Here is a 25,300-nt window from a genome sequence, read left to right on the forward strand (position 1 = left end):
ATGCCATGGGAGCAAGCACAGACACACACCTACAGTACCACCGCCGTCTCCCTTTCTCATTCCTTTGCACACAGTCCATCACAAGGCTAAGCTCTCTGATGAAATAAGGTCTGAGAGAGGTGAACACGGAGTCAGACAACGGAACTCAAAAGGTAGGAAGGAGCCTGCATGCCATGGAGAGAAGAGGGGTTGGAGAATGCTAACAAACAATAGAAACAAATAAAGAAAACAGAAGAGAGTACTTACAACAGAAAACAGAGAAATTTCACTTGTTCAGTAGTCCTGATGCATCAAATAATAGACAGGAAAGAGACAGACAGATGGAGAAAAAAAAAGCATGTGAAAAGACCTGGATATTATCTCTCATTTTAATAAATGTAACGAGTTGCACAGTTCTCTTTCTTGGGGAGGAGCATGCATATAGGAGACAGTCCAATTCAGTGTTTATTATTATTGGAGAAGATATGAACATTCATGCAAAAATCCAAAACCCCAGGGACCCAGGTGCCTGGAACACCTACTCTGCTCCTAAATAAAGAAGAGATGGAACCTGAAACTTTAAGTGATATTCCATTGTCTGCTAACTCTTAACCACTTCAGAGTCAAACACAGACGAGCACAGGGGTTTAACAGATCCATATAGATTCCTTCCAAGATATTTCTGAAAGATGTCAGAGAGACCAGGTCATTCAGGTTTGCCAGGTTTTCTCCATTCTTTCTCAGTTAAAATCCATCCTCCAGCCTGTGAGCAGAATGGCAGCTTGTTTCCTGCCTCTCCTTTTGCTGCTGCCCCGGTGGCTATGTGAATGTCAGTTAATAATTACAAGAAAAAGGCCCAAATATTTAGTGGGAAATGACTCTCTTACACAATAATCCTTTCTGCCTTCCTGCCTGTTCACAAACTACATATTGGGGTTATATCAAAACAGTATTGTGACATTTTATTTCTGGTGTTTTTGTATGTTGCAACTTCAAACTCTGGGACTCAAGTCACCTGGAGACATCAAGACTGCACAGACCCTGCTCGGAAGAAACCTGAGACACAACAGGTGAAAGGTTTACAGTGACATATGCACTCCCAGAAAGTGGATACAATTCAGCCTGCATTCCCAGTTGGCACTGTGAAACCTCAGTACTTACATGACCATTTTAAATAGCATGCTCTAAGAACTAAATATGTATTTAAAGAATCCCACATGTACATGTACCAAAATAGTCCTGCAAGGGAAGGCAAACTGCATGCTGCCTGGGCAGATGTGATACAGCCAACAGAACAAATAGCCTGACTGTTTAACCGTACTTCTCTTCATTAGCTATGAAAGAGGAAGTTCCAGGACGACCTGAAAAACGTTTTAGCAATACGTGATGAAACAGACATCCATTTGCATTGAGTGGAAGAACCACAGATGCCACTGTGCACCTGCAGTTGGAAAGCCTCCTCCTGCCCAACTTGCAAAACAAATCCTGAATGTGAATAAACCATTTAATAGCAGGGGATTTTAAACTTCATACACTGGAATCTCAACCACTTGTTCTCTCTACCATGGCAGGATCTCAGGTGATTCTTGCAACCAGGTCCCACTAAGAGTTGTTACTTGCTATGCAGCACTAGCTGGTAGCTGAGCCTCTAGGCTACTTGGCTGTTGTGACTAACACATGCACTGCTGAGTGTATTTGGCTTTCTCATCCTGTCAATTCATGAAGAACCACTGGATGAGAGAAAAAAAAAAGATACAGCATCTGTGTGCAAATACAACAGGGCAGGAACAAAATGTAGTGACACTGCAGAATCTGGCTGCCTGCCGTAGGTGTCTATCTTGCAGCTCATTCACCAGCAAGATTAGCTTAGATGAGAACAACGTGGCAGGAAACAGGAGCATTGCTGCAATTACTCCTAAGGCATCTGGGAAACAAACAAGCAGGCTGCCATCCCACAAAGCAAACTTCCGGCTGCCTGACCCCACAGAGAGCACAAAGAGCAGCAAACCCAGCACGCGGCATCACTCACGTTATCAAGCGTGACTTGGCTTTCTTTGGAGAGGCTTTGCCTATCGTCAGCTCCTCATCCTGAACCTCCAGGGTCTGAGACTCCAGGATTTCATTGAGATTGTTATCAGCCGTGGGGCAGGAGTCAGCAGCTGTGCTGGCTAAGCTCTTGGTGGGTTTAAAAGGATCCGCTGAGTCAAAGTTGTTGGGGTCAAAATGATAGGAAGCCTTTGGGAGGGGTGGGGAGTTCTGCAAGTTCGCGCTGCTGCCAAAAGGGTTGAAGTTAGGATCGTCCCACTGACTGGGATCCACCGGGTACAAGGCTTTGGGGAGAGGCACCTCTGCTGGAGCCTGTTCCAGGCCATCAGCACTAGTAGGTTTGTTACCAGCTTCTCTTTGTCGCCTCGGAGTTAGTTTGCTGGCAGGTTTCTTGCCAATTTTCTTGGGCAGGGCTTTCTTGACCTCTCCATTCTCCACCCCATCCGTAAAATCAAATTCCAGCTTCAGAGCATGGCCCCTGGACTCCTCAGCCAACTCCACCCCCGAATCATTGGTATCACTGTTTGAAGCCATGAAGGTTTGCTGAGCTGTAGGAGGAGAGCTTTGTATTTTGGAACCTCCCATCACAAAGGGGTTTATTTTCTCATCATACTCAGCTAGATTGAACTGGTAAGATGCTTTGGGGACAGGGATGCCCTCTGTGACTGTTTCCGTTTCTGGGGTCTCTCCAGCTGTTTTCTTTCTAAGGGAAGATGGTTTCACTTTCTTGAGCTTGTTCTTGCTTGGCACTGACTCCAGGGCAAAAGTTTCAGCCTTTGGCTCAGCATCAGCCAATCCTTCGAGAGTGACAACCATGTCTTCTTCTGACATCACCCACGCTTGGGTAGCTGTGGGTACATTGGATGACAAAGTCTGGTCTGGAGCCGACACTCCTGAAGATGGAGAATCAGTTTCTTTTGTGAGTGCTGAAGAAATACCCAAAGGCGGCTCTGTTTCTGGTGCAACTCGTTTCACTGATGAATCTTCATCAAATTTGCAGTCAGTTTCTGTTTTAGAATTCTTGTCACCTTGAAGAACTGCAAGAGGCGATTGCACCTCATCCTCGGAGTGCTTCTGGGATACGTATGTCTCAGAAATTTCAGCTACCAGTTGTTCATCATCTTCACGTAATTCTAAAATAGATAAAAGCAGCTATTAAAACTATGCCTGCTCTACAGCATTCTAGCATATTCTGCACCTAGACATCAGCTGAATGGGTTATGGATTGGCTTCCCTACGATCTTCCTCTTCTCAAAGCTGCTCCAAGATTCATAGACACAAAGATCAATGTATGTATTTAGATTTATAATTTATCCCCAGTTGCAGATACTTTCTGTAGAATTTAAAGTACACAGTCCAGAATCTGAAGGTCACCATATGAGAGAGAATGCCCACACACAGACCATAGCTACTCACCTACCAACAAACCTATAACATCCTCTCCCTATGACCCACTACCACCCTAATGCCCAAGAAGAAAGATTGGCTTTGCAACTTGATTGGAAAGTCAACAAATCTGAGTTGCAGAGGACCCCTAGCTAGGACTGGTCAGATAGTGTTTATTGCGACTCCCAAGTATAAAATCTAGGTTGCAAATGTAGAATAAAACAACAAAACGCATTATTGCCCACCAAGATGGGAAGTAAAAAAAGACAAGTTTCAGAGTAGCAGCCGTGTTAGTCTGTATTCGCAAAAAGAAAAGGAGTACTTGTGGCACCTTAGAGACTAACAAATTTATTTGAGCACAAGCTTTTGTGAGCTACAGCTCACTTCATCGGATGCATTCAGTGGAAAATACAGTGGGGAGATTTATATACAAACACAGAGAACATGAAACAATGGGTTTTATCATACACACTGTAAGGAGAGTGATCACTTAAGATGAGCTATTACCAGCAGGAAGGAGGGGGAGGAGGAAAACCTTTTGTGGTGATAATCAAGGTGGGCCATTTCCAGCAGTTAACAAGAACATCTGAGGAACAGTGGGGGGTGGGGTGGGGTGGGGGGGAGAAATAACATGGGAAAATAGTTTTACTTTGTGTAATGACCCGTCCACTCCCAATCCCTATTCAAGCCTAAGTTAATTGTATCCAGTTTGCAAATTAATTCCAATTCAGCAGTCTCTCGTTGGAGTCTGGTTTTGAAGCTTTTTTGTTGAAGGATAGCCACTCTTAGGTCTGTCATCGAGTGACCAGAGAGATTGAAGTGTTCTCCAACTGGTTTTTGAATGTTAGAATTCTTGACGTCTGATTTGTGTCCATTTATTCTTTTACGTAGAGATTGTCCACTTTGACCAATGTACATGGCAGAGGGGCATTGCTGGCACGATGGCATATATCACATTGGTAGATGCGCAGGTGAACGAGCTTCTGATAGTGTGGCTGATGTGATTAGGCCCTATGATGGTGTCCCCTGAATAAATATGTGGACAGAGTTGGCAACGGGCTTTGTTGCAAGGATAGGTTCCTGGGTTAGTGGTTCTGTTGTGTGGTGTGTGGTTGCTGGTATTTGCTTCAGGTTGGGGGGCTGAGAAATCAGTCTAAAGCAACCACAACTTGAGAAAACAACCTAGAAGTTCATTTGAAATAACATAATTTTACTTTATTTCACAGATAGCGGCAAAAGGGGCAGGTCTCTAGGAGGGGCAGGCGATGTTGGGATAAGTGGTAGTACAGGTATTTTTCACCTACCTTTGTTATATTTTGTCATTGAGCTAATATGTGACAGGAAATTTTTTCAAGTACTACTACAAACGCGCACCATGTGCCACGCTGTTATTCCACAGCCCTAGCTTGACACCTATGAAGTGGCTTGTTCAAAAGAACATGAGTAGGAGCAATTACGTAATTTGCCATTTGGACACAGCCAGTTAACAATGCTACCTGCAGTCGTCTCATAAGCTCCAGGCCTTTTCCCACATATTTACTTCCCATCCCAATGAAGGGAAGTGTCCTGTCAATGGAAGAGGAGTGTACTGCCTTCAACCTAAGCACCATTTCACCCAAGTCCGTGGGATTTGCTTGTGTTTACATGAAGGCTGGTTGCACCATTCCAGTGTTCAATGATATCTGCTTGAATGCCCCATTTCATTGCCAAAAAGCTGTCCCATGGCCTCAGTGTAAAGAAAATTAGACTCGGGGTATAAAGGACAAATTACAGGTTGCAGCTTGGGTTGCAGGAGCAGCTGTGCAGAGATGGACGGTGCTATGATGATTTGACTGCGAGTGCACATCTCGGTGTCCATACTTCACTGAAGGGAGGGGGGGTTAACTACAGGTAGTGTCTGGTACACAGTTATTTACCTTTGTACAGTTCCACTTCGAGCAGTAAATGAGTTAGGAACCCAATTCCCCACGCCCCTTTGAAAGCTCCAACCTCGTGTCTCTCCTCTAAGGCAACCTTTGTTGGGTGAATGCAGATTTCAGGCAAAAAACCAAAAACAATAAAACAAACAAAAAACAGCCCAAGGAAAGAGAGCACCCTAAAGTCTGTAACACAAACTCAGTGTTTGCAGTGCAGTCTGTGCATGCCCAGCCCACAAAAGCACCGTGTAACTTTCATGCTGGGTTGGTCTCACGATATTCAGCTGAGACATTCTGAGTAAGTTTCCCAGGCCTGAAGAACTCGGTGTAAGCTCGGAAGCTTTTCTCTCTCGCCAACAGAGGCCAGTCCAATAAAAGATCTTGCCTCCCCCACCTTGCCTGCATTTCAGCATTCCTGCAGGTGAAGGTGCTGTTCACAGCAGCCAGGCTGAGCCTTGAGATGACGGTCCCAACTTTAACCACTCCCATGGATTCCAGTCCTCTCTCAGCTCTACAGACACTCCTAAAAGTATCCTGCGAATTTATAGGGAAGCTCTGATCATGATGCAGATCAAGGAAAATCCCTTTGTTTGTAGGTCTCTAATCTCCAGCAATGACCAGTGTGTAACCACTACTCCCGTCTTCCTGCAGGGTGAACGGTGCTATGCAACTCCCCCGCCCATTCGAGTACACGGAAAAGGCATGAGATCTGAATTTGTCACAGTGTCACCAGCAAGGGGGATGCTTGTTTAGGTGAGGCAGCACCCGCCCTGAGTAAGGGTGGCTGGATCAGGCACACAATAAGTATTTAAAGGTTTCCTAAGGACTCGTATGCTGAGCCCGTGGCGAAGGAGCTGGTCTGACAACAGCTCTGCTCACTTCTGACATCCCTGCGTTTGCTCTCCAGAAACTGTCTTATTAATTCTGACAAGCACAGCAACCACTTGGGGGCTCATCAGCCACCAAAGAGCCCTCCTGTTGCATAACGCTCCTGACATCAGTGTGGTGATGCTGTGCCCCTTCCGGAGGGCTGATCCAAACCAGGAAGCCAAGCTAAGCTGAATTGTCTTAACCTTTCACTTGCTGTCATTTATTTTATGCTCCCATTTCCCTTTGAAGGATTTTCTATCTTCCTGATCGTCAACTTCCTGAGAACTGGCTGTGATTTCAGAAACATGGGGTGGTCCCCTCACAAGCCAGGTACTGGGGAAGGTGATTATCTGAAGACAGGTTTCAGAGTAGCAGCCGTGTTAGTCTGTATTCGCAAAAAGAAAAGGAGGACTTGTGGCACCTTAGAGACTAACAAATTTATTAGAGCATAAGCTTTCGTGAGCTACAGCTCACTTCATCGGATGCATTTCGAAAACAGTTTTTGCAAACATTAAAATGCTGTGTCTGAATCAGGAAAGGAGACACATGACCAGTCAGTAGGTTCTCTGGTTAGTATTTTAAATGTCTGCTATAGCTATAAAAGCCCCATGCCACCGGTTCTCTTTTGTTTACACAAAATGCATGGCTCACGTCACCAAGATGTATAAATGTGAGACACCAAGTGCAGTGAAAGCAGACAAGCATATATGCTTGAGGGGAAAAAATACTGAAAGCAGGGTCTGTTAAAAGAACAAAGGATGTGTTCAAAATGATAGATTTAGCTCTCAACGAACCAACCCAGGAATATCTCTGAGTTTTTCTATAAGATTCTCTCTCCCCATCTCTGGAATGTTGCCTAATCTCATTCTCATGGCAGCTAGCCCCCTCTGCAGAAATCTTGTCTACATGTTCATATCATGCTCAACACTATGCTATCCGAGAGCCTTAATCATGGATCCTGACCCACGACTTAATCACTGCCGGCCACAACTACTGCAGTTCCCTCCCTCCCTTAGTCTTCCTAAATCCTTTACTTTTTAACCTTTTCCTCTCTTTCAGGGGATCCTCATCTGCTCAGACACCTTGAAAACGACAGCCATCAAGTGTCTAGGTGCTGTGAGCTGGGCTGGGAAGGAGGGAGCAGGGAGGGAGAAATGCCTGCAGTAATGAAAGCCCATCCTCAGCTCTTCTGCATGCCTCTTGCATTTTGGCAAGGGGCATTTGGCCAGATTTCCCAATACTCAGCACCCATAATTGAAGCCAGAGTTTTGCGTGCTTATCTCCCATTGTAACCCCTACCGCAAATGTCCTGGATGCCTCTGAAAAATCTGTCCTTGGCTGTGTTGTGCAGAGCTTGTCTGAAAATCTGTAATAGCACAGGAGACTTCAAGGCACAACGCTAGTCCTGGGAAGCCCCTTTTCTACAGTCAGTACAATGGCCTATGATTCGGTCTCTGACCAGCCCGTGTAAGTGGTACAGCATCATGTCTGAAATAATCCAAATGTTAATACATTTTCACAAGGGGGATATGAATTAGGGTAGGCAGAGCAGCCCATCTGACCTGCTAAACACCAAAGCACTCATCTTCGTAAGGACTTTATGTCTATCAAAGTGAGTTCGTTACTGTTCCATATTTTCTGGCTACTGAGTGCACTACGGATCAGCAAAGGAAGATAAACGTGGAACAGAGAAATATCCACATTCCTGCACTAATCCAGGATGCTGAACCAAGCCTGACTCAGCTGGTGGCTTCTGATTTGCATAATTGATCCTCAATATGCTAAAAGCCATGGAAATGAAGCATAAAGGACTGTCTGCACCCCAGGCTGGGGAGGGAATGTTCTCCGCTAGAAACTACCTTCCTGCCCCCGCGAAATATATTACCAAACACAACCACAATGAGACGACCTTTGTGAAGCCGTGACTGTGTTGCTCTTCAAGCCAGCACTGGGGAGGGTCTTCCTCCCACTTGTTAACAGGATAACCCTTGTTAAAGCCCACAGTACTTTACTATGCCTGTTGTATGATATAGTGTTTCAGGCTACTGCTGTGGTACCTGTTCCTAAGGGATGATCTGACCCTAAAATTAAAGGGACACAGGACAGCCACATTTTATACCCTGGGGCAGTGCATTCTCCTTGTAGCTAGTGTGCTGACAGCCATAAATTTAAATCAGTCTAAATTCATCTACCTTGAGTAACTAAAAGAACAAGCTACTCCATCTCCATGGAAGTTGCCTCTCTGACCTCTGCTGTGACCCACCCCCCCATGTGAGAGTCGCATGTGGGTTTGGGCTCTGTGTATGAAGGACACTTTGGTTACCATCATTTTGAGCTTGGATGTTGAGATTGGCTGGGCTCTCTCATAAGAAATATTGGTGAACTGACTCTTCTGGGAAGGCACCTTGATTTTGTAATTTGCTCCCTCCTGATGCCTGCCAGAGCCAGACTTGCTCACCCTGCAGGCTGTGGCAGAGCCCACCTTTTCCCCACGCACATGGGGAGCTGGGTTATACTGGAAACAGGAGGTGTGCATTAGGGACATTGACGGGCTTGTGGCAAATTCCAAATGGCAAGAGATGACCACCGCAAGGCACTGATCGTTTCAGTGGAGGACTGTCTTAACTTGATGGGAGGGACAGTGGTCACTAAAACCTAAACAACTGCAGAAACAAACAAACGCAGGGCTGGGGTCAGAGCCCCCAGCATCCGAGGGGCAACAGGGGATGCAGTGCTGGGTCTGGGGAACACCCCATGTAATAGAGAAACGCCAGCGGGGCAGTAAAGAGCCACCTTATCTCGGCAGTCAAAATCCCCTGTTCACATTCCCTGAATGCGCATGCCACCCAGCCTCTGAGGTAATCCTGGATTCCAGCCGCGTGGTCTGGCTACCTTGTTAATACCCCGCAGGGGACAGCGGTGGTATTGGCTGTCTACAGTAAGGCGGCAGACGATCCTTGTACACACAGCACGTACCCCCTCAGCTGTGTGCGGCCTGGAAAGGCACAGTATGGCTCCAGGCCCTTCAGAACTTGCCCATTCTGACAGCAGCTTTGACTCTCACTCTGCTCCTCTCCGCCGTCTATCTCAGGGGGTGTGAGGCTCCGTGCTAATTACGTGAGAGGATTATTTTACACGCCATCAGTTTTCCCACATCATGGCCATGCTGTACATAGCCCACAGTCCCCTGGTGGATCCTAGGCCCAGCCAAACCGCCCCGGGGTGTGCTGGCTTATCCACAAAGACCTGTAGCTGGGTAGCCGGGATGGGTAACCATTGCTCACCCAAACAGCGCTGTGTAAGGACAGGGAGCACAGGAGTTTGCAAATGCCCCTCGCCACAAGTGTCAAACAGCAACATTATCTCAAGTGTGGGGCAGTTTGCTGCCATGAGCCATCGGGAAGGCCATTCTCCATGGTGGGTTCCCCTGGCAGGATGCATACAGGCGTACTGTTCTGCAGGGCGTTGGCTGCATAGTTCAAATTCCCCTGTGTAGCCAGTTCATGGCCAGAGCCCACCTCTGCAGAGTATCAGTCAGAGGCCAAGGGAAAGGATTAGCCTAAAGAGTTTTGAAATGAGAAGATGTTCCAACAACAACAAAGCCCAGCAGCCCCAATCCAGGCGCTGCTCAGTGCAAGAGCCCTCTGCTAAGGTCCCAGCACCAGCCAGTTTCTCTATTCTGCTTCCATTGACGTGATCTGGGGCAGGTGAAGGAATACAAAACTAGTCTCCCAACACTTCATACCTGGCTATGCAAACTGGGCCAAATTCATCCCTCTGGCTGTGCTAGCCACGATGCAAACCCTCTGCACCCTAATCTGCCTACCCAATGGACAGCTCCTCCCTCAACCTGGCAGCTGCTCTTCCTCCTCCCTGCATTTCCTTTGACTCCAATGTGCTGGCTGATCAGTGGCCAAAAGAATGACATGCGTTTTTCACAAACAATCACACAGGATGCAAAATGCAAGTGACCCACAGGGCCTTCCCTGCACTCCGGAGAAGAGTCACTGCAGCAGCAGACGCATGTTCCTGGCAGTCCATCTACTCCCCCCCGCCCCCAGCTAGCCTGGGAATGAGCCATCTCAATTGCTGCAGTAAATGCAAGCTATGCCTTTTGGGAATGCTTTCCAGCACTGCCCGTGCATGGAACAGGGATGGCGTGTGCTGCTCTGCTCCTTACTCAGAGGCCTGGGTATGCATTTACATTCCAAAGAGAGTCTCTCCTGCTGCACAGCCACCCCCACGCCGCTGCTGCATGAGTCATGTTTGGAGAATGTGCGTGTGGGCTGTGCAAAGACCACCACACTCCCCATCCCTCACGTGGGCAAGGCAGAAGAGCCCAAGTGTGGCACACTCAGCCGATGCTCCTCTAAGCCCAGCTGCCTCACCAGCCTGACTGCGTCGTGCTGGTTTGTATTTAAACTCTACCAAACGCTCCAAAGTGACTTGGATGGAAACGATTTTACGATTGACGGGTGGCTCCCAACGTGAGCCAGGCGGCGGCGCACACTGACCCCCTGAATGCAGCCAGACCACGACTCCTTGGGGCAACTCTTCTTGCTGGCTCCTTTGAACATGAAAAGGGTACCCTAACTCTTCTGTACAGCACATCAGAGCCACGGCCATTCCCCAGAGTGGAAACAGGCCATGCCATTCCCTGTGGCTCTGGAATCCACTGCAGGCCTGGTCACTTTCACATTGCAAGGCAAGATGAATCGTTTTGTTCAGGCTTTTCACCCACTGTAGATGTGAAGCCTCCTGCGGCAGTCAGACCCGCAGCTCGGGAGAAAGGCTAGTTTTGGGATTGAGGCACAAGGTTCTGGGCAGTGGAGAACTGGGCCCCTGCGGTTTATCTCCAGCTCTGCCATTGACTTCCTCTGTGACCTCTGGCAATTCCCTTCCATTCTCGGAGCCTCAGCTTTACCATCTGCAAAACGCAGCCACGATACTCCTCTAGCTCGGGGCATAAGGGCTGGAACAGTTTATATAGTGGGGATGCTGAGAGCCACTGAACCAAACTGTAAACCCTGTATATGATGGGAACCACTTCAAGCCAAGGGGTGCTACCACACCCCCAGCACCCCTAGTTCCAGCACCCATGCTCACTCGGGCGGTGAGGCTTAATGCATTGGGGTTTGGCAAAGAACTTTGAGGCCCCCCCCCGATGGAAGGTGATATCAAACTGTAAAGCATTTTGTAAAGCAGGGTTTCCCCACCTTTTTGATATCAGGGACCCGCTTGCTGCCTTCCTAAATGGTATCAGAGAGACTGGTGCCAATCCATGGACCGGCCGTTGGGAGATGCTGATGTAAAGGATCAGCTGTGGGGGTGATGAATGTTACACACATGCCTAGCAAGGCCGTGACACTGGACCTGTCAGGGTAATGGTTTTGCAGGAGGGAACTGGTGAGCAGGTTCCCTACTTTATACTCTCTTGAACAGAATGTACACAGAGGGCACTGCAGTGGTGGCCACCTTATACACACCTATAACAACACTGTACTTGCTGATCTAGGGAATGAAATACAACTACTGACTAACCCAAGCACAGCCCAAACATCCTATCCTCTGCCATGTCCAAATGAGTCCATAAAAACTGGCAGCAGCAACACGCTGCGAAGACCTTGTTCCCTTTTTATTCTACACATTCCAGCCAAATGAACCAGCAATGATTCCCCACAGCCCTGCATGCCAAGTGCCTAGCAGAACAAGCCTTTACTATCTATAGCCTTTACATTTGACTCATTCTTTGTGTGCTCCACGTATCACACATGTCCCTCTTCTTTGGCTGGGCTCAGACCGAGCAAGCACAAGATATTTGGACTGCAGACTCAACTCACACTTTTAAAGCTAGACTTTTCTCTGCTGTTTTTTCACTGTTGTTTAACAGACACTTGTCTGTTTTAAGTCTATTTTGCTGTTAAGCATTAGGATACTTGTGAATGGTGCTTTACAAACGAACCAGTGATAATGCTGTTAATATACAGTACAACATGAGCTTGAATCACGGGTAACAGAAGTAAATGTTGGTGAGAGCAGAACAATCCAGGATCTGTTTTTAGTCCTTCTGCTTAATTCCTTGTGAAAAATAACTCTCGAGGAGAGAAGGAGGAGGTGTCTTTAGAGAGAACAGGGCAGAATTAGGATCTCTCTAGTCCTGGATGATAAAGATAAAAAGAGTTCAGAAGATTTTGTGTGGGAAGAGAGAATGAGCACAGTGGCCTGGCCTGAAAGATGAGTGGGACGTTCTGTATCTCTGACTCTGAACATGCAGGGTGCAATGTATCTATCCCTAGTTCGATTGTCTGTGCAACAGGCCTCCCCCATTCAGTGCAATTGTCCTTACAGGTTTCATAACCTAATTTTGTTTCTACATACTGATGATATCACAATTTTATGTGGATAAATGAGTTTCTGTTCCCACTAACCCATCTGAGTACTGGGAACGGCCGTGGCATGTCTGTGCGTGCAGCTTCTATGGACAGCAGCCATTTTCCAAACACTCTGGGCACCCTGATCTCGCTGTCCCTGATACCTCTGTTGTTTAAACACTGATAAGCAATCATTAAACTGGATTGATTCCTGATTATTGTATCGACGACAGCTACCATAGCTCTTAAGTGCCAGGCCACTCGCATGCAGACTGTGCTAAGTACGCTGCCCTCCCAGCCTCCCAGGGAGCCAAGAAGCATTGGCATGAGGAGGGTTTAATGTCTGCATTAGCCAAGGTCCAGTAGTCTTATATCCCAGGAAGCCTTCTGAACATAGTATAATGCATCACGAGAGGCCTCACTCCATCGTTTCAAGAGCCGAGTACGTCACAGAAACTTTGCTGGAGGGCAATGGATGAAGCCTCTTGGAAACACAGGCTATTTTTCAGCTGCAATGTTCAATGTGATACTAAGAGCTTATCTGGAGAGAGACAGTGACTGCTTCCACTGCCGGGTACTACTGCAGGCCTGTGCCTGCCTCACTCCATCAGCAGTTCCGAATTGCTCCCTGGCCAAGAGTTCCAGAGACCCGAGCCCATATGGCTGGAGTTGGGTTTGTGTATCCTGGTAAAGTTTGTGTTTTCTAATGGATCTATTTCGTCTAGAGTCTGAGGCAGACACAGCTGGCAGCAACTGAACTCAACGGAGACTCCATTCATCCTGAATCAGTTTCCCAGCATCCTGCCCTGCTGATGTGATCTACCAGTGTGAAACTGTCACGGACACTGAAGATAAAGAAAGGGACGAGCTTGCCAGGAGCCATCCTTACAAGGTGACCTTCCAACAAGACCTTGGTCTATGTGCTACCCATGCAATTTGCTGCGCAACACCCATGAGGAGCTGGCTCTAGCACCCAGTGTCAAAACCGCTCCTGTTTACCAGCAGCAGCACCGGTATGTTGCTCGCCCCTGACATTCAACTGTCAGTGAATGAGAGCATAAATACAACACTTCCTAGACAGTGCAACTGGTTACCCTGCCTTCTCAGCAGCCCTAGCCCCATGCCCTGCAGTACGGCCCAGGAACACTGCAGCCTTTGTCTGGGATACCATGAGGAGCCCGTTCATTAGCGTACTGAATTTTGGCCCAGGCAGTAGTTTTTACGAATAGTTCTTCCCAGGAAAATCAGTTGCAAAATGCAGTTCTTGGAGACATTTAAAATCTTTAAGCGTTTCCCTGGAGACTTGTGCAATGTGCTTCCTTGAGCCAGAATCTTTGTAGAGATGATCAGAAACCCGGCAAGGAAAATCTCTTGAGAAATCCCATCCTCTACGCCCCAGAACATCAGCCTACAAACGGAATAACCTTTGGCTTTTCTAAAAAGCAAAGGATTGCGCTGCTAGCCCTTGGCAGTAAGAGCGGGTCCCTGCGTGAACCTCTCCACTGAGGCAAGCAAACAGCACCTGCTGCCAGTCTAGCTGGACTAGCACTAGGGTCTCTGCCCCAGCAACAACAGGAGACCAGGGTCACTAATGATGGATAGTCCCTCTACTGAAAAGGCCTGGCCGCAGATCCCAGCGCTGACTGCATTCACTTGGTACTGTGGTCCGATGGTGGGCTGGAGTACAGGGCACATCACAGTAAGGAGCAGCTTCAACTCTTGAGCTCTACAGAGTCATAGCATGCATCCGATGAAGTGAGCTGTAGCTCACGAAAGCTTATGCTCAAATAAATTTGTTAGTCTCTAAGGTGTCACAAGTACTCCTGTTCTTATAGCCAAGAATGTTTCCACCAGTCTCAGAGCCCCACTGACTGAAACAACAACCTAATGGAACAGAGGTAATCAGCTGCAACTCGAGGGAGGTAAATTACAAACCCAGTATAATCAGACTGAACAATCAGCAAATGCCTGTGAGCTAAACACCAGGGCAATGAGTCCCTATTGGGTGAGGAAGGGCAGAGACTAGATCAGGTCACCAAGACAGCACTACGTGCCCAGTGAGAGTGGCTAGTCCCAATGTACGCCGTGTCCCCAGCTACCCTCTCACCCAGAGACACTGCACTGGGCTTTTCCTACCCTCCTACATATGGCCTTGGAGGTCTACAAGTCACCATGCTCTGACATGATTCAATCACCTGCCCTGCAGATTGGACGGATGAGTAAGGGTGTGGGTGGAGGTCCCACAGAATACTTTTCATGGATAGCCTTCCACACCGTTTACAAAGCCACCACACTGCAATAAGAAGTAGATGTAGACACAAGAACTGACAACAGCACCCAGTCTGGGCATTAACCCTGATTTCTACTTAGAAATTCGATTTGGGAGTGTGAAGGGCTAACAGGGCTGGCTAGCACCCAGAGAGGGAGTGTGTGGGAGAGAGTAGATGACTGGAATGAGATATATGGTATCACTAACTGCATCATGGGATCCTGGTTGATCGCAGCCATAGAGACATGAGAACCTGACTGGGCAATGAAGCCCTTGGTTCTCTGCAGCTCTCACTGGCTGTTTCTTTAACCATGAGGATCAGAGATTTTAAGTTTCTAAAATTTTAACAGCAACCATACTGGGAAGAACTATTAAAAACAGTTAGTGCACGAGAGGTGTGCACATTTCAACCCCTTCTAGGGCCAGCATTTACCAGAGGTAAATTCAGATAGGATTCCTGGCATTCAGAACTAACATGGCTGTTACTCTTTTGCAGTATATTCAACCTACGGTTTTCTGTCAGAGCAGTGGATTCTGACTATTTCTGCACACAATTTATATGCAATACCATCCGCACAGCATGAGATTCCTTGTACAGCTCTGCCAATGCCCTTCAATGCTGGCCGGTAGGAGCCCCTTCTGTTTCAGTGCTAATTTCCCACGCCCCACCCCAGCTCTGCCAATACACCTCAGCCATCACCTGTTTTTCTAGATCTGGGCTTACAATGCACAGGCTATCATGTCAGATTGTCCAGCTGTGGTTCCGTTACCTGGACAAATGCCCAAGAGCAATTATATTGAGACACCCAAATCCACTTAATTTGTGATTCAATCAGTCCCAGATGTCCAGAGGTCAACTCCTGTTCATCTCTGCACTGTGCCACTGAGATTATAAAATCCCCTTTACCCAGGCAACAAAATCTCAGCTTCAGACAGTAATGAGGAATGGTTGAGGTATGAAACATCGCATTAGCTACTGTGAAAGTGGGCAGAGTTGTGCCATCGCAAATGGCAAAGGGCCTGCCTGCTCTACGGCACCCATCAATCAGCAGACTGTCAAGTGACACCCCGAGCCAACAAGAGACATATTTACCCAGGCAGGGTTTTCAGGAAGAAGTCAGGGAGGGCACTTCGAAAAAGAAGAGTCTGAAAATACCCTTTGCTCCCTTCCATTAGACCGAGCAGCTTCTGGCTGCATGCTGTGGTCTCCACTGTGCAGCAGAGAAAAGCTTAGCCCCTCAGGGTAACTCACAAAACCGGATCTCAAGACATCTTCACCATATTCCCACATTCCTGTTGGCTCTTTATCTCTGCTCTGGAGGTAGTGGGTGGGTGTGACCAACTATTGCAAAACAGCCTGATTATAATTGCGCACCGCGAGGGCGCGAGCTGGGGAATCGAACTGACTCAGTCACATGTCAGTGCAAACCTTGGCCCCTCGAAACTGTTCAATAAATCAACATTTCAATCAACTTAAAATGGCCCTTTCCAGCAGGTGCATAGCCCTGAGCATCTGCATTTAAACTATCTTGCCCAGGAACTGCAAACATCTGGCAAGCATTATTCAAGAAAACAACTTCCCCTCCCCAGCCCCACCCTGTTTTCTGCATCCAAAGCAAAATAAAATGAGACCAGAAGATGCATGTCATCTCTCTACCTTGGGTCCTGGCCTCGGCCACATCCAATCCCAGCGGTGGGTCACAGATCTCCTTTACAGGTGACCGGATTGGGGTTTCTGCTTCAGGGGTCTCAAAATTGCCTTCAGAATCCGAGCTGCCAAGGAGAGGAAAAGAATGAAGAATTACCACTTTCAAGGCTAGCTCTGAAATGCTTCACATACGTTCCCTAAATATCCAACCAGACTGGATTCCAGCTCCCAGGCAACCAGCAAATCAACCGATCCGCAGATGACATCCCGTGGCTGGGAGTGATTCATTCCCAACACACCATGCTAACGAATGGAAAAGGTAGAGGAGGTGAAACCATGTTACAGTCAATTCCCCTTGAAACTTCCCTTCCAGCCTCCCTCCCCCAGATGTCCATCTATCAGAGATTAGTCACATAGCACCATTACACTTTGGTACCTTTTGCACAGATTGTTTTTATGTGAAAACACACACCGGCTATCTCAGCATGGGTCAGTGACCCCTGGGACACGGCACCTCCAACTGGAGTCCCTTCCTCTAAAGCTCCAGCTGGATGTTGGGAAGTTCAGAAAATAAGCCTTTACCTGCATGATTCATGTCTGCTAGCATTTGCACTGAGAGGAGAGAGCACCATGTCAGAGCAGCTGCCGGGGCCCGCAGGACTGCTCTGCCACAACTCCCTTCCCCTACGATTGCTGCATCTCCGTGGGACTAACGGTGCCTGAAATCCATGAAGCTGAACGTTTCCGAAAAGGAGCGCAGGTCCCAGGGTGCTGGGAATTAATAACGCTAATGCTACAGACTGTGTCTAGGGAGCCAAAGGGAAGGGCAGAATTAGCAAAGGCAGATGCAAATGCTGAACATTCAATGCACGGAATAGCCAACAAGCTCTTAAGGGAGAAGCTGACAAGCGGGGCAGATGCAGTACATGGGAGCTCACCCAGCCACAGCAGAGCATGCTGTCCCTGGAAGGATGCATTGTGCTATGAATGCCATTACACGTGCGAGTCAGCAGGGACTGGAGATTAATGGGACCGTGACAAGTTCAAAGGCCGAGTCCTTGCAAAGCAGGGATGCTGCATACTTGCCTGAAACTCAATGATTTGGTCTCTGCCTGCGAGTCGTCCTCCTCTATTTCTTGTTCTACCCCACCATCCTCACCGTCACCAGCACCCCCCCCTCGCACAGCTGACCACGTCCACTTGGCCCACTGGACTGGGGAGAGGATCTGCCAGGGGCTAAACGCCATGAGAGCAGCTTTCCCAGCTCCGGCTGCCAGGGGATTCTTTTCAAAATGGAGGGAAACGGTGACAAACGCCTGTAAATATTTCTAGCTGAGGCACGGATGTGGTTAAAAGTGAACCATCGGATCCCTGCTCTCGGCAGCTTCCTCTGGGGCAGGCTGCCTGCAGAGCTGCGGAGACGCTTCCAGATGCTGCACGCCCTTGTCGCCGAGACTTAAACAGCTGCGCTGACTTGCATGTCCAAACAACGGCAACAGAAAGGAGCGATTTGTCCCAGATTTCCAAGGCGCTGCCCAAACCCTTGTCAGCAGAACCTGCTCCGCCACCTCAGCCGTCTTCGCTCCATCTGAGCCCCCTGACTGCTCGAATCAGCTGGCTGCCAGATAACAGACTGCCTCCCCCTCGGACTGTACTACTCCCGCTGGCAGGGAGGGGGCCTGGCTCTGCGCCTCCCATCCTTGTCGCCCGGGAAGCTCATTTCCCCTGCTGACTGGAGACTGGTTGTGACCAATTTGCGGGGTGAAGCGAGCAGACTTCAGGCTTGCTAAGTTAAAAACACCAAGGGGAGAGGAGAATTCAAAGTAATTGCCCCCCCCATGCCATGGCAACAGAGCATCCGCTCTGGGAGTGAGTAATCACTGCCTTTGATTGTCACTATTTATCCTCCCTCCCGCTCGCTATAGCGCAGATCGCCTTAGGATCCCAGCTCTTCCAGGTACATGGTAGGGGCACACAGAGCCCCCCCAGGGCACGTCGAGGAATCTCAGGCTCCTCTCACATTTATCTCGGCACCCAGATACAGGGGGTCAGACACAGCTTGAGGAAAAAGAAAAGGAGGACTTGTGGCACCGTAGAGACTAACAAATTTATTTGAGCCTAAGCTTTCGTGAGCTACAGCTCACTTCATCGGATGCATCCGATGAAGTGAGCTGTAGCTCACGAAAGCTTAGGCTCAAATAAATTTCAGAGTAGCAGCCGTGTTAGTCTGTATTCGCAAAAAGAAAAGGAGGACTTGTGGCACCGTAGAGACTAACAATTTTATTTGAGCCTAAGCTTTCGTGAGCTACAGCTCACTTCATCGGATGCATTCAGTGGAAAAAATGTTTGAGGAAAGATGCTGCAGCCGATGGAGCTGCCTTGTATTTTTTCATGCTGTTGTTGAGATGAACTTTCATTCCCGCCCCCCGCTCTCCCTTCTTCTTTCGCTGGGGTTTCTCTCGCCGTCTTGTCGAGCAGGCGTTTCCGAAGCGAGGTGGCTGACTTGTTAACCATCAGATCCTCTGCATTTGTGATGGGTGGGGGGAGCAGCTGGGCTTCCCGGTTCTCTTTTCACCATGCGGCATGTTTGCTGCTTTGCCGTTCCGCTCCGATAGTATTTGACACCATGTTGCAATGGTGTAGAATGAGTGCCCAAAGGCAGAGGAGGATTGGTCCCACGGAGCGGGATTCTCCTCTCACTCGCACCAGTCTAACTCCGCTGAAGTACGCCTCGTTTACACCAGTGTGGGTCAGGTGACTCAGCCCCGGGCACTATCTGTATCCTGCCATGATGCAGCAGGAGGAACTTGATGAGCCAAGAGAGCCCTGCCACTAATCGCCAACGCAAAGCACTGGTGGGCAAGGGAGTTTCCTCCTCTACCCAGACCCATAGACACTGTGGGCAAACAGCACACCTGGCTTTAGGGAGGCCACTCTCCCAGACAAGAGTCCCCACCCCACCTTCCGCAGGACATGAGGTTTCCCACCCTAGAGGCAACACAGACCTCTGGGCCTGGTATAGCTACTGTGTCTGCATGTCCTGCTCCAAGGTGGGACCTCACTGGTGTTTTGAGACTCTATTGGCATTTTAACCACCTCTGGGCAGCATAACAACTACAGATCCTCAGCAGGCTCTGCGTCTCTCGGACATGCCAAAGAAAACACGGTTCTGCTGCACAGGAGTGTTAGGGTGGCCCACTTAAAAGAGGTGAGGGTGTCTGATATCTAAAGAGCAGAATTCATCCCCCTGCCCTCTTGCCAGCCCCCAGACATATACTGTCTCCCCCTTTGTGCATGCCTAGTCATTGGGAATAGCAGTAGAGGCAAGGTCAGCCTGGCAGCTGTCTCTGGGCTTGCAAGCTTACAAGGGGTACTGACCCTCAGCCATATGCCTGAGCACAGCCCCAGCCCTGCACTTGTTGGCCAAACAAAGAGAAAAGGGGTATATTGGCCACGGGCTTCTGAGGTTCTGCACTGTGCCCATGGGGAAAGAACAGCCTTGTGGTCTTACTATCCAAACCACAAGCATGCACTGTGCCACCTCTTCAGAAAGCAGACACACCCCCACTCCACCCTAAAGGGTCACCAGCATGTGGGTAGAGCAGGGAGCTGGGCAGTGGTATCTGAATAGTAACTGGGGCAAACCCCTGCCCAAGACACTTTCCCGGGAAATTCTGGCTCCATTAGCTTGGATTGATATTTGAGGCTTTTAAACCCTCCCTGGAGGAGCCTTCCCAGGGCAAACCATTTATTTATTAAAGAAAGGTGTTTTTAAAGAGATCTCGTCTCACCTTGTGATGTGACCAAATTCCCTGCAACAATAAGTTCAATCAGTAAACACTAGTCAGGTGATAACTCTCCATAAACAAATGCCTCTGAAGCAGTCCCTTGAGAATCTTCCCACAAAGTGGGATCAGGCTCTAAGAGTCATCAGAGCTTGGACAGACTGTCCTGAGTTCATTACTTCCCACAAATCAGGGAGAGGGGGACCAGGTTTCCGACACCTCCCGGATGCACAAAGTGCCTGGGTGGAATGCACAGGAATTTGGCAGCAGGTTTGTTACAAACGCTGGCATTATCAGCTTTGAGCCAGCTGGTGCTCGGACAATCTCAGCCTTCCAGAGCAGAACATTTGCAGATGAAGATCCAAGCTGCTGGCTGAAATCTTTGCATTACCTTGGAGGGAAAAGATTTGTTTCAGAGTTGACTTATCCACCTTCTTTCCCTTCTACTTCCAGAAACATTCTGGGCAAAGGGATGACAATTGGAACAAAAGCTGTGAAACTCAGCTCAGTGCAATGCACAGAAGTAATACTGGCCTTGAACAATTCTGCACAGTGTGCATGTGACAGGCCACAATCACAGACAGTGTGGAACTATTCTGTAAAGTAGCAACTAATTGCAATCGTTAGGAATGCTTTCACATGAGCATAGGAATCGCGATACCAGATCAGACCAGTGGTCTGTCCAGTCTAGTGACGGTCTCTAACATTGGCCAGCATCAGATGTTCAAAGGAAGGTGCTGGAAACCCCACTGTGGAGAACTGTCAAATAACGTCCCCAAAGTGGCCCCACTGTGCTAGGCACTCTGTGAGCATAGAGTAAAAGACAGTCTCTGCCCTGAAGAGTTTACACTCTAAATATACAAGACAAGCAAAGGATGGGAGGGGGAAGAGAGGTGAAGGAACTTGTGTAAGGTCATGCAGCAAGGTCAGAAATAGAACCAGGTCTCCTGACTCCCAGTCCTGTGCCCTGTCCTCTGAGCCACACTGCTTGAGGCCTAACAAATTTACCCTCCCAACACTCCTGTGATGTAGGACAGTGTAATTATCTGGCTACAGGCCACAGTGAAAGCTGAGGCAGTAGGACATTGCACTGCTAATAACTGCAATGCAGATGTGGGAGGTGCTGCTTGGATGTGTAGAGAGCCGTGCAGGGTATATATCCTATGGGGTCAGGCGTGTAAGGCGCTCAGCTCGCCTAAGCTGTGGCTCATCATCTACACAGCTATTTATAGCCTTGCTAGCTGAGCATGCAGTGTCTGTTCTCTGCATCCCCCCTTGAGCGTAGACATACTAGAGGAGTTAAGTGACTTGTTCAAGGTCACACAGGAAATCAGTGGCAGATTCAAGAATAGAACCTAAGCACCCTAACTCTCAGCACCAGGCTTTAATGCCACTACCATCCTCCCGGCTGGCTGGTTGTGATCGGAATAGAAATCTGTTGGTTTCCCCTGTGGTGTGTGCACTTCTGGGCTGCAGACTACACGCTGAGTTTTGGGGAAGATCTTTACAGAAGCTGATTTTGAGAGATGTGATGATGTTACATTAATAGCCCTGTAGTGCTGCACGCTATAATCTGAACACTGCCTCCCCTGAATCACTGTTTACCCAAGGACCTAGCTAGCGCGACAGCATCGCTGCATTTAAAAATAGCACATGGCAACTCGGATTTTGCCAGTGGCTCTGCTGAGAAAGATGACAATGCGAACAATGAAGAAGTAAAGATGGCCGGGCTGTCGGCAGTAGGAACACAAGTCCATCTCTGCTGCAAAGAGGAAGTATGCGGCTCAGCAAATTTCTATAAACCTCCACTTGTTGGACGGGGATCAGACACACGTGAGCCAATCAGGAGGAGGAAATTAACAGCATCCTTCCATTGTAAAGGCTGCACAATCAGTACTGCCAAGAAAGGAGCCTCCCGTCATCCACAGGAGAGGAAGCAGGCAGGGATGAGGGTGGTGAAACCAAACTGTAACACTTCAGAGGCACTGTAAGAGACATCAGGCAGGGGGGACAAGCTTTGTACATGCAGTGCCTGAGGGCGTGAAGATACCAGGGATGGTTTATGAGCAGAGTCAGCATCCACTTGCCATTTATTTATGATAGACAATTAAGAAAATAACCCAAACCAACCCCAGCTGGCGTACACAGAGCAACACTCAAGTGAAGGAGCACACAGCTAGAAGGAAACTGGATTTTGACATGCACCTTCAGCATCTAATCCCCTGAGATGGGATATTAGATGGATGGGATCTGAGTTACCCAGGAAAGAATTTTCTGTAGTATCTGGCTGGTGAATCTTGCCCATATGCTCAGAGTTTAGCTGATTGCCATATTTGGGGTCGGGAAGGAATTTTCCTCCAGGGCAGATTGGAGAGGCCCTGGAGGTTTTTCGCTTTCCTCTGTAGCATGGGGCATGGGTGACTTGAGGGAGGCTTCTCTGCTCCTTGAAGTCTTTAAACCATGATTTAAGGACTTCAATAGCTCAGACATAGGTGAGGTTTTTCATAGGAGTGGGTGGGTGAGATTCTGTGGCCTGCGCTGTGCAGGAGGTCGGACTAGATGATCAGAATGGTCCCTTCTGACCTTAGTATCTATGAATCTATGAAACTATCCCAACTGCCGAATGTTGCTCAGCACCATCAGCAGGTGTGATCCACCGGAGCAAAGAGAAGAGAGAATCTGCCGGTTTCAAAGGTGTCTGCCACACGCCACTGAGCCCACAACAAGATCTGAGGGGACACAGGCAGTTTGCAGCCTGTGCCTGACCTGCCCATCGAGCAGCATCAGTGATTTTTATTCACTGTAATGCAGTATGCTACTGGACTAGGGCCTCAGGGTGCTAGGGTCTGTACAAATACATGGCAGCATTAGAAAGTGTGTGGTGATTCATAGCCTAGGATTACGTAGCCCAAGTCTGCACCCGGGCTCACTCAGTGCCTCCATCTGGAGCTCCCCACTTCATAGACGCACACCAAGCTGTCCTTACCTCCCGCATCACACCATCCAAGGTCCCATGGTGCCCTGTCCTCCAGAGTTTGTTCCTGACTATTTTCTGAAGGGAAGATCTTTAGGACTGTCGTGTCATAGCTACTACGCATGGTGAGATCAATGTCACACTCCTCTTGCCTTTGGAGTTGAAGGAATAACTCCACTGCCACTCGTGATGTGTTGGTCAGAGCGAGCAGCATCCTGGTCAGCAGTGCGGGATTCATTCCTGCAGCCCGAGGAGGCAGGGCGCCCCGTACACACACGGTTGAAAGATGGTGCCAAACACGGATGGAAGCCCCGGCATTGCTGGGACGCGAAGCAACACATCACGGGGCTTTGGGATTGGACCCAGGATGCCCCGCAACCCCCTCCGCCTTCCCACAAGTCTTCGTGGCAAAAGAGAAAGAGGTGCTCTATGGGATAGCTGCCCAGAGTGCACAGCTCCAAATAGCGCTGCAAGTGCCGCAAGTGTGAACACTCTATTGTGCAGGCAGCTGACAGTGTGAACACACACAGCAGTTTTCCTTCAGCGCTCTCTGAGCGGCGCTGTACCTGCCCGTGCTGTAACTCTGTCAGCATAGACGTGCCCTGAGAGCAGAGGTCAGCCCTGTCCTCACACTGTACCTGAGCCTTCTGCTCTTATGTGAGCATGAGCCGTGAAGTTTCCTGTGGGCTTCGGTGATGTAGTGAGCCCCAGGCAATGCAAGGCAGAAGATTCTGATCACAGTCACTCTGATTCAGCAGGTTTCAGAGTAGCAGCCGTGTTAGTCTGTATTCACAAAAAGAAAAGGAGGACTTGTGGCACCTTAGAGACTAACACATTTATTTGAGCATAAGCTTTCGTGAGCTACAGCTCACTTCATCGGATGCATTCAAGAAGTGAGCTGTAGCTCACGAAAGCTTATGCTCAAATAAATGTGTTAGTCTCTAAGGTGCCACAAGTCCTCCTTTTCTTTCTAATTCAGCAGTTCCTGCACCCTGCTGGGTCCTGCAAACCAATGACTCTCCTGGCTAGCTTAGTTATTACTTTTAAATAAAGGTATAAAAACCAGAGGCTGTTTCCACAAAGCAGCAAAGCTCTGCGGAGGTTTAATATCCACCTATTTAAAGCTCAGCTCCCTGGCTGTCTCTGTTCACAGCCTCCTCACTTGGCACTTTGCTTCGCCAACTACTGTTAGAACAACTCTCTTATTTGTTCCTTCCACATTACAAATACTGAGCTCCATTCCCCCCAAGGTGCTCTGTCAATCTGGTCACTGAAAATGTAATTACAGTGTCGCTATTACTACATCAGTGTCTGCAAGGCTATCATTTGGTGTCCACTTTAATGGAGGCAGAAAAGCATAAATATTTCACGGATCGACCTGTTCTGTTTTAAATGTCAGTCTATACTGACCGTCAATGCATGCAGCTTGCAGACTGTTATTGCATACTTTAACCAAACTTCGCTGGCTCTGCCTTATCCCTTCCTGAGACCTTTCTTTAAAGTGCTCAACACCAGTTAACACCAGTCTTCAAAGGGGCAGCCTTGACTCTCGTCAGCACACGGTGAGCTCCAGAAGCAGTGTTCTTGAATCACAAATGAATCCCTACATTTGGAGCATTTTCCGAGATGTCTGTGCAAAGCAGTGGCTCCAGAGGGAGGGTATTTTAGAGTGTGTCCTGCATTTTGAGTTCCTGCCTGGCTTCCAAGTGCTTTTGAGTTTCTACTTCTGGATGGACTGCAGTACTTGCAGGGGGAAGCCCCTTTCAGTCCTCTTCCCAGCCTCAGCTTGCTCCCCTTGTTCTACAGCGGGTTCTATTTAAAAACTCAACCCAACATCACTGCTCCAACTAAATGAGCAAAATGCATTTTTCCCTTTTGTATTTTGCAAGTGAGAAAGGTGACAGCCCAAATGCCTTGGAGAGCAAATCTGTCTTGAGGGCTTGGCACAGGTGCCGCATGGACATCAGCAAAGCAGCTTCATTCACACTGCCCCACCCTAAACTAGAAGGATCCTGTCTCTGAAGGCAAGAGGGAAATGGTCTCCATGGCCCATTCA

General features: G+C 48.5%; 1 protein-coding gene and 1 long non-coding RNA gene across 10 annotated transcripts in view; one reads left to right on the top strand and one right to left on the bottom strand.

The window, feature by feature from the left end:
- The window catches only part of TACC1 (transforming acidic coiled-coil containing protein 1), a 78,104-nt gene that overhangs the window by 22,472 nt on the left and 30,332 nt on the right, over positions 1 to 25,300 (bottom strand). For 4 of the 9 annotated variants that reach the window (XM_043503129.1, XM_043503131.1, XM_043503130.1 and 1 more), the window contains 2 exons: positions 16,495 to 16,610; positions 2,009 to 3,158 (listed from right to left, as the gene is read on the bottom strand). In XM_043503129.1, coding sequence (XP_043359064.1) covers positions 2,009 to 2,856 — 848 coding nt within the window. In that variant the 5' untranslated portion in view covers positions 2,857 to 3,158; positions 16,495 to 16,610. The other 5 variants (XM_038384857.2, XM_038384855.2, XM_038384858.2 and 2 more) reach the window with 4 other exon arrangements.
- On the top strand, positions 6,413 to 9,255 carry LOC122457562. Its single transcript, XR_006277153.1, has 3 exons — positions 6,413 to 6,557; positions 6,697 to 6,766; positions 7,257 to 9,255. It is a non-coding gene; the product is annotated as an uncharacterized LOC122457562 (long non-coding RNA).

This window comes from Dermochelys coriacea, chromosome 26 (assembly GCF_009764565.3).
Source record: "Dermochelys coriacea isolate rDerCor1 chromosome 26, rDerCor1.pri.v4, whole genome shotgun sequence".
Lineage (NCBI taxonomy): Eukaryota > Metazoa > Chordata > Testudines > Dermochelyidae > Dermochelys > Dermochelys coriacea.